This window comes from Somniosus microcephalus, chromosome 3, assembly GCF_052327205.1.
Source record: "Somniosus microcephalus isolate GS21.2 chromosome 3, FLI_Smic_1.0, whole genome shotgun sequence".
NCBI classification, from domain to species: Eukaryota; Metazoa; Chordata; class Chondrichthyes; order Squaliformes; family Somniosidae; genus Somniosus; species Somniosus microcephalus.
This window is the reverse complement of record NC_140989.1, coordinates 179663287-179680197: the sequence shown is the minus strand read 5'-3', so window position 1 is coordinate 179680197 and position 16911 is coordinate 179663287. Positions and strand designations below refer to the sequence as shown.

General features: G+C 49.4%; 1 protein-coding gene across 2 annotated transcripts in view; it reads right to left on the bottom strand.

Annotated features, from left to right (window-relative positions):
* The window catches only part of prkn (parkin RBR E3 ubiquitin protein ligase), a 2088612-nt gene that overhangs the window by 1370027 nt on the left and 701674 nt on the right, over positions 1-16911 (bottom strand). For both annotated transcript variants that reach the window (XM_085981987.1, XM_085981988.1), the window contains one exon: positions 6672-6906. In XM_085981987.1, coding sequence (XP_085838113.1) covers positions 6672-6906 — 235 coding nt within the window. The remainder of the gene's footprint in view (positions 1-6671; positions 6907-16911) is intronic.

Sequence of the window (16911 nt, the reverse complement as noted above, 5' to 3'; positions counted from 1 at the left end):
TCTGTTTTCTGTCCGTTAACCAATCCTCAATTCATGCTAGTATATTACCCCCAATCCCATGAGCCCTAATTTTGTTTAATAACCTCTTGTGTGGCACGTTATTGAATGTCTTCTGAAAATCCAAATACACCACATCTACTGGTCCCCCCTCATCTATTCTGCTAGTTACAACCTCAAAAAACTCTAACAGATTCGTCAAACACGATTTCCCTTCCATAAATCTGTGTTGACTCTGCCCAATTCTATTAATATTTTCTAACTGCCCTGTTACCACATCCTTAATAGTAGATTCTAGCATTTTCCCTACTACTGATGTCAGGCTAACTGGTCTATAGTTCCCCGTTTTCTCTCTCCCTACTTTCTTAAATAGTGGGGTTACATTTGTTACCTTCCAGTCCACGGAAACCGTTCTAGAATCTATGGAATTTTGGAAAATGACAACTAATGCATCCACTATCTCTATAGCCACCTCTTTCAAAACCCAAGATGTAGGCCATCAGGTCCAGGGGATTTATCGGCTTTCAGTTCCATTAATTTCTCTGGTATTATTTTTTTACTAATACTAATTTCTTTTAGTTCCTCATTCTCACTAGACCCTTGGCTCTCCACTATTTCCGGGAAGTTTTTTGCGTCTGCTTCCGTGAAGACAGGCACAAAGTATTTGTTTAATTTCTCTGCCATTTCCTTATTCCCCATTATAATTTCTCCTGTCTCAGCCTGTAAGGGACCCATGTTTACTTTGGCTAATCGTTTCCTTTTTACATACCTATAGAAGCTTTTACAGTCTGTTTTTATGTCTCGCGCTAGTTTACTGTCATATTCTATTTTCCCTTTCTTTATCAATTTCTTGGTCCTCCTTTACTGTATTCTAAAATCCTCCCAATCCTCAGGCTTACTACTCTTTTTGGCAACATTATAAGCCTCTTCCTTTGATCTAATACTATATTTAACTTCTCTTGTTAGCCACGGTTGGACCACTTTTCCTGTGGGGTTTTTGTGTCTTAAAGGAATGTATATTTGTTGTAAATTATGTATTAATTCTTTAACTGCTAGCCATTGTTTGTCTACCATCATACCTTTTAATGTAGTTTCCCAATCTACCTTAGCCAACTCGCCCCTCATTTCCCACATTACAACAGTGACTCCACTCCAAAAGTACTTAATTGGCTGTAAAGTGCTTTGAGATGTCCAGTGGTCGTGAAAGGTGCTATATAAATGCAAGTCTTTCTTTCTTTCTTGCGTCTTCCACACTATTACTGCTCTTATTTCAGCTTTGTGCCCAGGAGGACGCTGTGATATTCTGTGACAGAGGGATGGTATGATAGAAATGTGGTTGATGGTGATGTGGTTAGCAACAGGGATCTGAGGTTTCATTCATTGGAATCAGAGTCTGAAGAGGCGCTCACGGACATGCCGTGCCGAAGGGCGAGTTTCTGCCTGCCTCCCCCCTTCCTCCTCACCTTCTTCCTCTTCCTGAGCTGGTCCAGCAAACCCTGCTGGCAAGGGTTGCGTCCTCATGATGGTCAAATTGTGGAGCATGCAGCAGACCACCACAAAATGGGACACCCGCTCTTCCAAGTACTGGAGGGCTCCTCCCAAGCGGTCAAGACAGCAGAACCATTGTTCCAGCAGTCTAATGGTCTGCTCGATGATGTTCCTGGTGGCAGCATGGCTCCCATTATATGAGTGCTGGGCACGGGTGGTGGGGTTGCAGAGGGGGGTCATCAGCCAGGTGCAGAGCAGATAGCCCTTGTCTCCGGGCAGCCAACCTTGGGTTTGACGTGGTGATGGAAGATTGCCTCGTCTGCCTGCACTTGGGTCCAGAACCAGCCTCGCCCTGACAGCAACTCTTGATGTCTCTCCCCTACTTGGACATGTAATACTCCGGTGATATGATGAATATGCCCAGAACCAAGGGGCCTGCCGTCGAGGGCGGTGACTTGTAAAGGCTTGTCAAGGCGGGAGAAAGGAATTTTCAGGCTGCGCACAAGGGTGGCATCGATAAATCAGCCAGCGGCCCCGGAGTCAACAAACGCCTGGAGGTTGTACTGTTGTCCCTCCCAAGAGAGATGAGCGGGAAGCAGGGTTTGGAAGACAGAAGGGGTAGGAGAAGGGATTTGATCTGTCAGTATTTTCCCAATCCTCCTGGCTTTTTCCTGAAGCTCAGGGCATGTGGCTCTGAGATGGCCAGACAGGCCACAGTAAAGACAACACCCCTCTCTCAATCTCCTCTGTCTCTCAAACTGGGAGAGCCGAGTTGTGCCGAGCTGCATAGGTTCCTCTTCGGTGCTAACAGGTGGACTCGGGGGTACTTGGAAACTCTTGGTCAGATTCGAAACACCGGAAGATCTCACCTATGTGGAAGTAGTGAATCTCCTCTCTCTACCATGCTCCCGGAGGCGGTTTTCCACTCTGATGGCAAGGGAGATGAGCGTGTCAAGGTCCTCTGGAACCTCTCTGGACGTCAGTTCATCTTTGATAGATTCGGAAAGGCCATGAAGAAACGTGGAGAGAAGGGTCTCGGTGTTCCAGCGGCTTTCCGCAGTGAGTGTGCGGAACTCAATGGCAAAGTCGGCTACGCTGCAGTTGCCCTGGTGGAGATTCAAAAGTCTCTTAGCTGCCTCCCGTCCACTCACAGGATTGTCAAAGACTTTGCTCATCTCTTCGGCGAAAAGGAGAATGTCCGAGCAGACGAAAGTTTGCTGCTCCCAGATAGCAGTAGCCCAGGCGAGAGCTTTTCCCGAGAGTAGTGATATGATGAATGCTACCTTCGAGCGGGGTGATACGAACATGGAGGGTTGGAGTTCAAAAACTAAGAAGCACTGGGTCAAGAAGCCGCGACACTTGCCCAGATGACCATCATAGCGCTCTGGCATGGGTAGGCGAGGCTCTCGGTGAGTCTGGAGGTCGGCGACCGGTGGGGTAGTACCCAAAGGAACTGACTGAGGAGGAACATCCTGAGCAGAAGCCACAGCGGCTGGGTGTTGAATGGTCTGCATCCACGTATTTACCTTGTCCGAAATGCTTTGGAGAAGTTGCTCAAGGTGGCCGAGGAAAGCACCTTGATGGGAGAGAATAGAACAAAATTCCTCCATCACTGCTGGGTCCATACTGGCTCAGTCTTGCTGTCAGGGCGAGGCTGGTTCTGGACCCAAGTGCAGACAGACGAGGCGAGAAGCAGGTATGCAGTCTTAAATAAAAGTACTTTACTAGAATCACACAGGTAAACAGTTACAAACATAGGAGCTCAAGACAAGCTACCACTAGGCAAACGGCTTGTCAAGACTGAGCACAGAGGGAAGAAACCACAGAACTTAAATACAAGCAAAAACAGGCGAAACCAATAAACCTGATAAAAGGCAGTTAAGTAATAAACACAGGAGAAACTAGTAACAATTAGCAAAGGGAAAAAAAGAAGTGAAGGTGCCATTTAGGGGTTACTGAGGGAACTAACCGGCACCCTCACACTCTGTTCCTCAACTCAAGTCAAACAGATTCAGTCGTCGAACCATCCAGTAAATCCTTTCTATTTAGAACTGTAACATCATCCTTGTTCAGTGCTGCCACGCTCCTTTTTCCTTCTCTATCAATCCTGAATACTTGGTAACCAGGAATATTAAGAACCCATTCCTGGCCTTGTTTGAGCCGTGTCTCTGTTAATACAACCACGTCATAATCCCAGGTGGAAATTTGCACCTGCAGCTCACCAACCTTATTAGTTACATTACGGACATTGACGTACATGCAATTCAATACCTCCTTCGTCACTTTTGCTATTTTCCGCAATTTGGTCCCTGCAGTTTTTGGGATATTTCTAATTGTACTGCTGTTATAAATCTCATCATCATGAAGAAACAACTCATGAAATAACACTGGACGGCCAGCTGGTGGCGCCGTCCAAGGAGTATAAACACTCGGGCGTGGGCCCAGCTTGCCCAGGGACATTTTGTAAGACAGGAACTAGTGAAGTACAACTAGACCTCCATGTTCTGAAACAAGTTGATTAAAGCCTTGCTTTATACTCAAACCAAGTGCGTCGTGCGTTTTATTACGTCAACTGCTGTTTATGTTTCTCTGTCCTCTGATCTCATTTCTGCTCCTTTCTGCTATTTTCTGGTCAAGGTGATTATTCGCACCGCATTTTTGTTTCTCTCTGCGCATGCGCACCCGTTTGATATTGCGCATGCACACTCGATCCGGTTGCGCGTGCGCAGTACCCAATGGTGCTGCAACTGCAGCTTGCCGCCATGCTTTCCTCGACTCCATGCAGAGAAGGTCAGGGGATCGAAGGGGTGGACGGAGGAGAGGGAATTGAAGGGGGGTAGAGAGAGGATCTAAGGGGGAGAGAGAGAGGATCGAAGGGGGAGAGAGAGGATCAAAGGTGTGGAGAGAGGATCGAAGGTGGGGAGAGAGGATCGAAGGTGGGGAGAGAGGATCAAAGGTGGGGAGAGGGGATCAAAGGAGAGAAAGAGAGGATCAAGAGGGAGAGAAAGAGGATCGAAGGGGCGAGAGAGGGGATCGAAGGGAGAGAGAGAGGATCAAGGGGGAGAGAGAGGATCGAGAGGGAGAGAGTGGATTAAGGGGGAGAGAGAGTGGATCAAGGGGAAGAGAGAGAGGATTGAAGGTGGGGAGAGGGGATCAAAGGGGGAGAGAGAGGTTTGACAGGGAAAGGGTATCAAAGAGGGAGAGAGAGGTTCAAGGGTGAGAGAAAGGGGTTCGGAGGTGGGGAGAGGATTGAAGGGGGAGAGGGAGAATTGAAGGGGGAGAGAGAGAGAATCGAAGGGGAAGAGAGAGAGAATCGAAGTACAGAGGGTATCGAGGGGGGATTGAAGGGGAGGGAGATGATCGAAGGGGGAAAGGAGGTCAGGAACTCGGGTGGGGAGAGAGAAGGTCAGGAATTCGGTGGGGGGTGCGCGGGGGTGGAAGAGCACATTGGGGATGGGGGAAGAACATGATCCAGGCCTAAAGATTAGGGGCTAAAAATTGGGTAGCGCCCCAATTGGGGCGCTAACTTCGCCGGGGCGCTACTTTTAGCATCCCTGCGCCTGAAATTGAGTGGTTGCGCCCCAAGAGGGAAGCGGGGCGCTACTGGAAGCGCAAGGCATTCCTCTTGGGGTACTGTGAGTCAATATTGCAGCGTTATGTGCTGCGGCACGTCGCGCCGCGGTATTGCAGGCCTTCCTCCCCTTCTTAAAGGGGAGGGGCCTTGTGCAGTGCTACCTGGGGCCCAGCTGGGCCCCTGGGGATCGGGAGTGCAGACAAAAGAGCCCGGCACTCAAGAGAAGTGCCAGGCTCTTGGGCCGCAGCCAGCACTCTGCGGGGGTGGGGGGGCGTTTCAGGAGGTCTGGGACGGGAGCGCAGACAAGTGCTGGCAGGCGGCCAGCAACAAAAATGGCCGGCCCGCACCTCACCTTTAAATTGAGCCTCCCCGGCCGCAGGTACGCCCCCCTGACCCCGTCGGACATAGCGTCCGGCGGTAAGTCAGGGGGCGCTCCCGAAGATCGTGGCCGGGGCGTCTGCGGGGCGCTGCGCACACCAATGACATCATCGCCAGCGGCGCAGTGCCGCAGGGCGCTACCGGTTAGCGCCACCACCAACCTCCCGCTGAATTTTGCGAGAGGCGTGGGCAGTGCCACACCCGGGCGCTAGTTGCATTGCGTCCCGTTACCGCCCTCTTAAGGCGCTAACAGGAGGCGCAACCAACTGAATTTTTCCCCCTAGGGATTGAGAGTGAGAACGTGATCCAGATGGGAAGACGGATCATGTTCTTCCCCCTCTGTTAGATGTGGTTCATGTTCTTACAACCCCCTTTACACCCGCACCACGTTCTCCCTCTCCTCCCCCTAGACCTGGTTGATTTCTCGGAAAGCCTGGCACGTGTGCAGCAAGTGGCATCATTAGACTGGACAAAATCCGGAAGTCATGACACTGTCACTATTCATTTCATATCCAATAAACCGGTTAACAATCTGTGACCTACACATAATGCCAAATCTATGGATGGGGGGGGGGGTGGGGGGGGGGAGAAGGTCAGGAACATGTTGCGGGGGGGGGTGAAGGTCAGGAACATGTTGGGGGGGAAGAAGGTCAGGAACCCAGAGAGGGGTGGGGGGGGGGGGGGAAGGTCAGGAACTTGTTGGGTGGTGGGGGGGGGGATAGGTCATAACCCACGAACGTGAGCCCGGTCTGTTCTCTGAAAGCAGTACTGTGAGCTGTGTCTGGAGCCTGGTAGTCAGTATGAATGGCTCAAATTACACATTGCAAAGTACTTGATTACTCAGGCAGGCAGGATCTAATTACACATTCCAGATAAACTGCTGGGTGTGTCTTGTCCTCCAAGGTGACCAATCAGGAATATGGGCTTGTCCTCCAAGGGGACCAATCAAAACTTCGGTGTTACAAATATACTGCCTTTTCTGGTTTGCCTCCCTCAGCGAAATTAGTTAAAACCCTCCCCAACAGTACTAGTTAACTTCTCAATGAGAACATTGGTCCCGGCTTTGTTCAGGTGCAACCCGTCCATCTTGTACAGGTGCCGCTTCCCACAGAACCAGTTCCAATGCCTCAACTGGAACATATAAAAAATCAGAATAATTAAGCTTTAATCTATGGGATCAATTGGCGAGGGTATATGGTGTATTATTAAAAAAAACAAGCTCTAAGACCTTTACCTGAATTTTCAGAATGGCTACGACGACTTTGGTCTCCATTTTCTGGGACAACAGCGAGATCTGTAGAATGTCTTGGAAAGACAGATGTGCTGAGATCCACCTGACTTAAGATGGCCATTTCCCTTCCATTGCTTCTCATAAGAGTTCCAGTGCTTGAATCACCAGCTGGTCTTTGAGTTGGTTGAGATGTGCTCTGTATCACATGAACAGTACTTTGCTGGATCAGGTCATAGTGCTAAAGGCAGATAAAGAGAACTAATCAGATTCATAACACAGAAAAGGCAATAAATAAACAAAGAGAAGTACCAATATTAATCAACATTATCTTTTTTTAAGTCATAGTGCCAAAAGTAATTCAGAAGAGTAACTGTATCTTTAAAAAGAAAAAAAGACTTGCATTTACATAGCGCCTTTCACGACCACCGGACATCTCAAAGCACTTTATAGTCAATGAAGTATTGTTGAAGTGTAGTCACTGTTGTAATGTAGGAAACGTGGCAGCCAATTGCACACAGCAAGCTCCCACAAACAGCAATATGATGACGACCAGTTAATCTGTTTCAGTGATGTCGATTGAAGGATAAATATTGGCCAGGACACCGGGGGCTAACTCCCCTGCTCTTCTTCATAATAGTGCCGTGGGATCTTTTACGTCCACCTGAGAGACCAGACAGGGCCTTGGTTTAAGGTCTCATCTGAAAGACGGCCCCTCCGACAGTGCAGCACTCCCTCAGTACGGCTCTGGAGTGTCAGCCTGGATCTTTATGCTCAAGTCTCTGAAATGGCACTTGAACCCACAACCTTCTGACCCAGAGGCAAGACTGCTACCAACTCAGCCACAGCTGACACCTAATATTCGAATAGTATATCACTGCTCTCAGCCTCACACATATGCTTATACCATGAAGTAACTGTCAAGTGTCAGTCTTGAATGTGGCATAAAGGCACACAAAATTAGAGAAGGAGTGACTGTCCCAGCCCAGTAAATTTAAAGCTTACAGGCTAAAAATTGGTTAGCTCCCGAAAAGACTTGCATTTATATAGCGCCTTTCAGGACCACCGGACGTCTCAAAGTGCTTTACAGCCAATGAAGTACTTTTGAAGTGTAGTCACTGTTGTAATGTAGGAAATGCGGTAGCCAATTTGCGCACAGCAAAATCCCACAAACAGCAATGTGATAATGATCAAATCATCTGCTTTTTTTTGTTATGTTGATTGAGGGATAAATATTGGCCAGGACACCAGGAATAGCTCCCCTGCTCTTCTTCGAAATAGTGCCATGGGATCTTTTACGTCCACCTGAGAGAGCAGACAGGGCCTCGGTTTAACGTCTCATCCGAAAGACAGCACCGCCGACAGTGCAGCGCTCCCTCAGCACTGCATTGGAGTGTCAGCCTAGATTTTTGTGCTCAAGTCCCTGGAGTGGGACTTAAACCCACAACCTTCTGACTCAGAGGTGAGAGTGCTACCAACTGAGCCACAGCTGACACATTAACCCACGCCCATTCAAAGTAGTATAGGCAGCACGCAAACTTTGTGTTACCTGCTAATTATAATGCTAGTGGTGTGCAGCCCAGTGCTAAATACATTGCTGAGTGGTTGCACACTCAGCACAGGGCCCAAGTTCAGGTGAGGTTAGCACCAATTAAAGCTAGCCTGCAGTTCTTAAATCAGTCTGTACTGGAAGTCCGAAATAACAACAGAAAATGCTGGAAAAACTCAGCAGGCCAGGCAACATCCGTGGAGAGAGAAATGTACTGGAAGTCATTGTAGTGGAGTGTGTGACCTACAGGAAGAGTGAAGATGGCGCAACATGGCAGAGAGAGGACTCCCAGATTTTCAGATGCAGTACTTGAGTCCTTGGTGCAGGAGGAGGACAAGAAGAGAGATGTCCTGTATCCACAGGGGGCCAGGAGGCCCTCCTGACAGACACTGAGAAGGGAGTGGGAGCAGATAGCTGTGCCAGTCAATGCAAGCAGTGTAGCCTCGAGGACCTGGATGCAGTGAAGAAAGAAGTTTAATGACCTCACATGAGTGGTCAAGATCAGTGAATTCATCTTCAAATGCCATATCCTACCAACTGCACCACTAGCCTCATACACTGCTCAATGCACCACACCCCCATCACTCACCTACCAACAATCTCTATCAATCAGGACTCATACCTCACATTCATAGCTTCATCTCACCCTCACACACTTAGCACTGCTGCAAGCCTCACACCGACATCTCACAGCTTGCACACACTGCCAGCTATTCAACCATGGAAGGCACATAACCAAACACAGTGAACCACATTCACTGACACACTTCCCTCCCTCTTGCAGGACAAGGCGGCACACAATCGTAGGCAGTAGCAGCTAACCAGAGAGGGACAGGCGTGCCTGCATATCCTGACCCTGCTCGAGGAAACGGTGCTCGCCATAATTGGAGTGGCTGTGACTGAGGGCAGAAACCATTGATGATGACAGTACGCTCATACCTAATCCTCCTTCTCACATCCCATTTCCCCCTCATCTCACAATCTATTCTGGCTTACAAGTTGCAGATGCATGCACCTCTTGCTTCCCCCCCCCGCAACCCCCGCCCCTTCCCTCTCACCACAACCCTACCCTTGTGCCTTTCTCATTTCAGAGACACAAGAAATCCAACCTGGCCAGGCAGTCATGCAAGAGGAAGAGGAAGAGGAGAGGGATGATGATGAAGAAGCACCGTCACTCGATCTGACACTCGCAGCCACCAGCTCAGATACTGGCACCGCGCAGACTTTAGAGGTTAGCTTAGAGGCAGGGTCTGCACATGGTGAGTCACCGGGCGTGAGTGGGCTGCAACCAGGGCGGGGTTAAGGATAGTGCAGGTGCCAGCTCCCTGGAGGGTGAGGTTGTGCACGAGTTCTGCTGCGCAGGACTCAGATGAGGACTTCGATTGGGCGGCCTACAGAAGAACACTGATGAGTGTACACAATGAAACGTTTGGTTCATTGGCAGGCCTGTCAGAAAGCCTGAACGCAATGTCAAGGAGCGTGGAGGAGTCCAGCACCAACCTTGCACAGGGCTTTGCGCGGAGCTTGGAGCCCATCCTTTCCAACATGGAAGGGGTAGGCAAATACATTAGTACACTTGTGGACCCAACCATGAAGCAGCGTCTGATGGTCAATGTCTCAGCTTCCATTGCAGCACAAGCAGAAGCCACCCAACGTCTGGGTGCTGCAATGGAATCTCAGATTGAAGTCATGCAGTCTCAGGCTGCTCTCATACAAGCTCAGCTTGTTGCCATGCAAGCACAATCATGGCTGGGTTTACCAGTGTTGAAAGGGGCTTGCAGGGTGTGACAGCAGTCCAGCAATCTGTACTCCAGCAGATTACTAGGATTGCTGAGGCGCCGCCCCGGTAGAGTGGCAGTGGCTTCGTGGAGCACGAACCTGCTGTCCTCTCTCAGGATGACAGCATTCCTGCTCCCACTGCTGTCACTCCATCAGTGCCCTTGCTGTTGCCTGTCAGCCAGCCAGCCCAGACTGCTGTCACTCATGTCGAGGTGGTGCAGTCCAAAGCCGGGCCTTCTAAGCCCAGAGCTGGTTGAGGTCATCCTGCAAGTCTGCAGTATCTCCCACTGAAAGTCAGCAGCCTTCCACCAGCCATGCTGCAGCCACTGGGGTAGCACTAGGACAGGTAAAGGCACACAGAAGACAGGCACTAAGGGAATGCACAAGGGTGATTAGTTGACTTTTGAATGAAATACTGTAATGGTTTGATTCATAAAATTGGCTTGGAATGTTTGCTTTGTGGTGGCATTTTCTTGTAGCATTGTGGCCAAGAGGACACTGTGATGGTCAGTAATAGAGGGAAGGTAAGGTGTGGGACTATTGCTGAATGTGGAATTGGGATTGCTTTCAATGGTACCGCAGTCGAATGAGTCGATCACGTACAGCCAGGGCAGAAAGGGGCTGTCAGAGTTGCCTCCTCCCTTCCATGATCTCCTCTTCCATTTCTTCCTCCTCCGCTTCCTCCTCCTTCTCTTCCTTCTCCTCCACCTCTTCCTCCTCCTCTTCCTCAGCTGGTCACTGCATGCCGGGTGGCAAAGGCTGTGCTCTCATGATGGCAAGGTTGTGGAGCATGCAGCAGACTATGACAAATCTTGACACGCACTCTGGAGAGTACTGCAGGGCTCCTCCAGAGCGGTCCAGGCAGCGGAAGCATTGTTTAAGGATACCAATGGTCTGCTCTATCAGATTCCTTGTGGCAGCAAGGTTTTCGTTATATGCCTGCTGCCCACATGTGCATGGATTGCGCACCAGACTCATGAGCCAGGTGGTCAGTGGCCACCCTCTGGTTTGTTGTGGTAGCTCAAATGCTGATTGTACAGCGGACTGCCATAGAATATGGCTGCCTGATACACTGAGTATGGTTGCACACCAGCAGGACATTGAGGGAGTGGAATCCCTCCCAGTTGCGGAATGGGGTACGGCGCCCGCAAAGCGACGTGTGTGCAGTCAAAGGCAGCCTGCACCATGGGGAAGCCTGTTACCCTGGTGAAGCCGTGTGCTCGCTCCACCTGCTTTTCCCTGGCAAGAGAGAATGAAATGTATTCAGCTCTCCTTGCATACAGAGCCTCACTCACCTCCCTCATACAGGAGTGGACGGCGAACTGGGAGATGTTACAGATGTTGCCTGCTCCAGCCTGGAAGGTGCCCAATGCAAAGAAGTTCAAGCCCACAGTCACCTTTACAGCCAATGGCAATGCCATCCTCGCCCTGGACTGAGGTTGCAGGTCTGCCTACATGCCAACCTCGTAATGCCTGCTCATTATAATGATGTCTGCGTGCAGCCAGCTCTAACTGCACTGTTCATTGGCGGCACACATCAGCAGGGGGCCAAATATTGTTAGTAACTTGCATAACTTAAAAACTAGCCTGTACTATTTAAAGCTAGCCTGCAACTCTTAAAGGGGAGTTGCATTGTGGCTGGAGCAGGTGCTGGGAGTCGTTCTGCAACTGAATCTGACCTGAGAAAGAATGCAGAATGGCTGACCATTGTAGAGAGCGGGCACCCGGGTTCTTGGACGCTGCACTGGATGTCTTGCTGGAGGAGATGGAAACAAGGAGAGATGTCCTGTTTCCTCAGGGGTGTAGGAGGCCCTTCGGCCACACGATGAGAAGGCAGTAGGAACAGATAGCCGGAAATCAATGCCAGGTGTTTAGCCCCGAGGACCTGGATGCAGTGCCGCAAGAAGTTCAATAACCTCACACAAGTGGTGAAGGTCAGTGAATGAATCTTCAAATGTTATACTCCACAAACTGCACCACCAGCCGCAGCCACTGCTCAATGCCCCACACCCCCATCACCCATCTACGAACAATGTCTATCAATCAGGACTCATACCTAACATACGTAGCTTCATCTCACCCTCACACACTTAGCACTGCCGCAAGCCTCACACCCACACCTTGCACACACTGCCACCTATTCACCATGACAGCCACATCACCCAAACACATTGTACAACATCACTGACACACATCCCTCTCTCTTGTAGGAGAAGGTGGCGCACAACCAGAGGCAGCAGCAACTAACCGGAGGGGAAGAGGCGCGCCTGCATGTTCTAACCCCCATGGAGGAGACAGTGCTGGCCATTATGGGAAGGGTCATTGCTGAGGCCATGGTCAACAGCGGGGCTCAAGTCACCGAAGATGACAGTATCCTTATGCCTAATCCTCCTTCTCACATCTCCCTCATCCCTAACTCTCTACTGACTTACAAACTGCAGATGGTGTAAACACACACTTCTTACTTTCTGTTCTCCCCTCACCACAACCCAACTCTTGTTCCTTTTTCATTTTAGATAGCAAAGACCTGCAACCTGCCCAGGCAGTGGTGGAAGAGCAGGAAGAGAGCGATGATGAAGACACGTCACTCGATTTCACACTCGCAGCCACCAACTCAGGTACTAACACTGCGCGTATTTTAGAGGATAGCTTAGGGGCGGGATCTGCACGTGGTGAGTCACCAGGCACAAGTGCACTGCAGCCAGGCGTGGACCACTTTCCATACCTCGGGAGCCTACTGTCAACAAGGGCAGACGTCAATGACGAAGTCCAACACCGCCTTCAGTGTGCCAGTGCAGCCTTCGGTCGCCTGAGGAAGAGAGTGTTTGAAGACCAGGACCTCAAACCCGGCACTAAGCTCATGGTCTACAGGGCAGCAGTGATACCTGCCCTGCTGTATGCCTCAGAGACATGGACCATGTACAGCAGGCACCTCAAAGCACTGGAGAGGTACCACCAATGCTGCCTCCGCAAGATCCTGCAAATCCATTGGCAGGATAGGCGCACCAACATCAGTGTTCTTGCTCAGGCCAACATCCCCAGCATTGAAGCTCTGACCACGCTCAATCAGCTCCGATGGACGGGTCACATTGTCCGCATGCCCGATACGAGACTCCCAAAACAAGCGCTCTACTCGGAGCTCCAGCACGGCAAGAGAGCCCCAGGTGGGCAGAGGAAACGCTTCAAGGACACCCTCAAAGCCTCCTTGAAAAAGTGCAACATCCCCACCGACACCTGGGAATCCCTGGCCCAAGACCGCACAAAGTGGAGGAGAAACATCTGGGAAGGCGCCGAACACCTCGAGTCTCTTCGCCGGGAGCAAGCGGAAGCCAAGCGCAGGCAGCGCAAGGAGCGCACGTCAACCCAAGCACCCCACCCACCCGCCCCTTCAACCACCGTCTGCCCCACCTGTGACAGAGACTGTAGGACCCGCATTGGGCTCATCAGTCACCTGCGAACTCATTTTTAATGTGGAAGCAAGTCATCCTCAGTTCCGAGGGACTGCCTAAGAAGAAGAAGAAGACTGCAGCCAGGGCAGGGGGCAAGGATAATGCAGGTGCCAGCTCGCCTGAGCATGCAGGTGTGCCTCTTCCCCAGTTAGTTCCTGCTGCCTTCAGTTGTGCGGCACGTTCTCCTGCTTGGGGACGTGTGTCAGTGAGTGTCATGCAATCTGTTTGAGTGATGCGGCTGCTGTGGTTGAATAGCTGGCAATTCAAGCTATGTGTGTGCAAGCGATGAGATGTGGGTGTGAGGCTTGCAGCAGTGCTAAGTGTGTGAGGTTAAGGCGAAGCATTAGGTACAAGTCCTGATTGATAGAGTTTGCTGGTAGATGGGTGATGGTGGTGTGCGATTTGAGCAGTGGCTGAGGCTGGTGGTGTAGTTGGTCAGATATGGCATTTGAAGATGCATTCACTGACCTTGAGCACTCGTGTGAGGTCATTAAACTTCTTTTGGCACTGCATCCAGGTCCTCGGGGCTAGGTGCCTGGCATTGACCTTCACGGCTATCTGCTCCCACTGCCAGTTTACCATGTGTCTGGAGGACCTCCTAGCCCTTGCATACATGATGCCTCTCCTCTTTTCCACCTCCTCCACCAAGATCTCCAGTACAGCTTCGGAAAACATGGGTGCCTGCTCTCTCCCATGTTCAGGCATTCTTTTCCAGTTCACACAAGACTCCCAGCACCTGCTCCAGCCACAATGTATCTCCCCTTTAAGCGGTGCAGGCCAGCTTTAAGCAGTGCCAGCAAGTAACGATTTTGGGCCTCCTGCTGATGCGTGCAGCCAATCAACAGCGTGGTTAGCGCTGGCTGCAAGCAGAAATCATGTAAATGAGCAAGCAGCACCAAGATGCCATGCCGCCTACATTACATTCTCCAGGTGCGGGTTAATCGCGCTTCAGGATTGGACGCTCTCCAATTTAGCACCCCCCCCCGTAGCCTCAATTTATAAAGCGAAGGATCCCGTATGCTTTTTTAACAGCCTTATGAACTTGTCCTGCCACCTTCAAAGATCGGCTGGTATAAAGATGATTACAGCCATGGAAGGAGTGATCATGTTGCGGCCTGTCAGATTGCTTTTCAGCCTGAGAATCTTTCCAAGGGAAGGGTGTGAAGATATGATGAGAACAATATCATGGAGCAACGTGGTATTCAAGCAACAAATCGGAGCAATTTTTATTATTTCCTTGAACTGAAACACTAAACACAATGGGATAGAGTTTCCACTTTGGATGCAATCGGCAATCTGGGGGCAAATTGCGCCTGTTTCCAGAAGTTATATTTTTTTTGCTCAAGTTTCCACTCAATTCATTTGCATATCGCTGAATGTAAAATCTTCCTAAGAACCAGTGCAATCAGGCAGCGTTTTAGAACGCAATTTAAAAAAAATTGCATTAAAAAATATTTCTTGATATATGTAAGAGTGGTAACCTGGTACAGTTTTCTTGATACAGCTGAAAATGGGTTTATCACAAAAAAATAAGCATTTTTAATAAGTGTCTATCCACCACCTGAGTAACTTGATTTTAAATCACTGAAAATGACTTTAAAAAACTATACAGAACCATTTTCTAGTTTCATTGGTGTACACCAGTCAGTTTCTTAGTAAATTAATTTTTTTAACATTTAAACCTTTTAAAAAGTGCCTATTAGTGTCCACGCGCCTAAAAAAAGGTTAATTTTAAGAGCCTCCCCGAAGACCCCCAAACGGGTGCAATTAGTGGAAACTCATCATGGTTTTGATCTGGGGACATGGACCAATGTTCCCTCTCATTTACTTTTGTGCGCGGTCCCTTTAAGTGGCTGTGTGGCCCATTCTAATTTCCACGCATGCGCAGTTTCTTCCATGTAAAGGCCGGTGAGCGGCCTGTGCGGGACCTCCAGACCGCTGTGCGGCCGCGAATGTTGGCACAGACAGTTTTGTGGGCAGGGCTGGCTCCATCACGATGTTTTTTAAACCAGCGCAAAAGATCGCGGAAACTCAATTTGCGCTAGACGTAATTTGTGCTTGAAATTCCTCGCTCTTTTGCGCTGGTTTGGCTGAGTTCAGGCGACTTGTTCTGTAAAAAGCCAGTGCAACCTCGTGGAAATTCCAGGCCAATTAATTGAAGATCAGTCATTGCATGAGAAAATCTTCTTTGGTCACCAGGAGACACTGATGCTACAAAACACAGGCTCAAACCATGTCTAAAGGTTTCCTTTGTGGAAGCAAATTGAAACCCAAGAGTATAAGACAATTTTCAGACTTTTGATCATTTCTGTGAGCACCAGGACTGTAGTTCACAGCTACATCCTTCTACTGCATTTCATAATTGTGTAGAAAGTAAAACGGCCAATAGGAATAAGCCGTTAAGATTGAGCTCTACCTTGCCAATACATTCAGGATGCTGTTAACAAGTACATTGTAAACAAAGCTACAACACCTGGGCACAATTTCTCAGAATCTGTGACAAAGTCATGGCAGTATTGAAGGGCATACCCTATTCTTTTTCAGTTGTGCGTAGTTTTTTTTCCCCAGAACAATTATAGATCTGTGTAGAAAATAATCCAGAATATCTTCACCTGAATAATTTCACCTGAAGCATTCTACCTGTAATTCTTGAATCTTCTCTTTCAGTATTAAAAAAACTTCTTTACCCAGAGAGTGGTTAGAATGTGAAACTTACTACAACATGGTTGAGGTAAATAGCATTAGATGCATTTAAGGGGAAGCTGGATAAACACATGAGGGAGAAAGGAACAGAAGGTTATGCTGATGGGAGGAGGCTCTTGTGGAGCATAAGCAATTGAGCCAAATTTATGTGCTGTAATTTCTATGTAAAACTTTAAATGTGCAATAGCTGTCCTGGTGTTGTGAAATGCTGGCCACTACGGAGTAAGTAATAGGCAAGTTTCCCCTTGCAGTTTCTCATAGTGAGCTCCTGATCTTATCTGGCTACCTTGGGAAGACATGATGGGAGATATTAGGCATTTTTTGCAGAGGGAGGGATAGAAAGTTGGAGGGAAATCAAAATCAAGATGTGCTGCTCATGCCCCCTTCTTGGTTGCCAGCTACAGTCTGCTACCGTGGATTCAGCAGAGACCGAAGAGGAAGTCACATGCCTGCCCTGAATACCGAGAGATGATGGAATACATTTTAACTCCAGGCGTGGAATGGGTGACCTGGAGGCCAACCCAGCTGGCAGGCAGGTAGAACCGGGAGGTGGGGGCAGAGGAGGGGAACTGGTCACAGAAGGTGAATTATTCTCGATGAACCCAGAGGAGCGCTCCTGCTCCTCCTGGTCCCCCCAAAATATTTACGTTTTTCAGGCGCCAATCCTCTTCACCATCTGGTTCAGCTGGACGGAGCATGCACGGTGCACGGTCCACCCAGCTGCCTCTCTAAATTGCATCGGGGGCCCATATACATCATTGCTTTA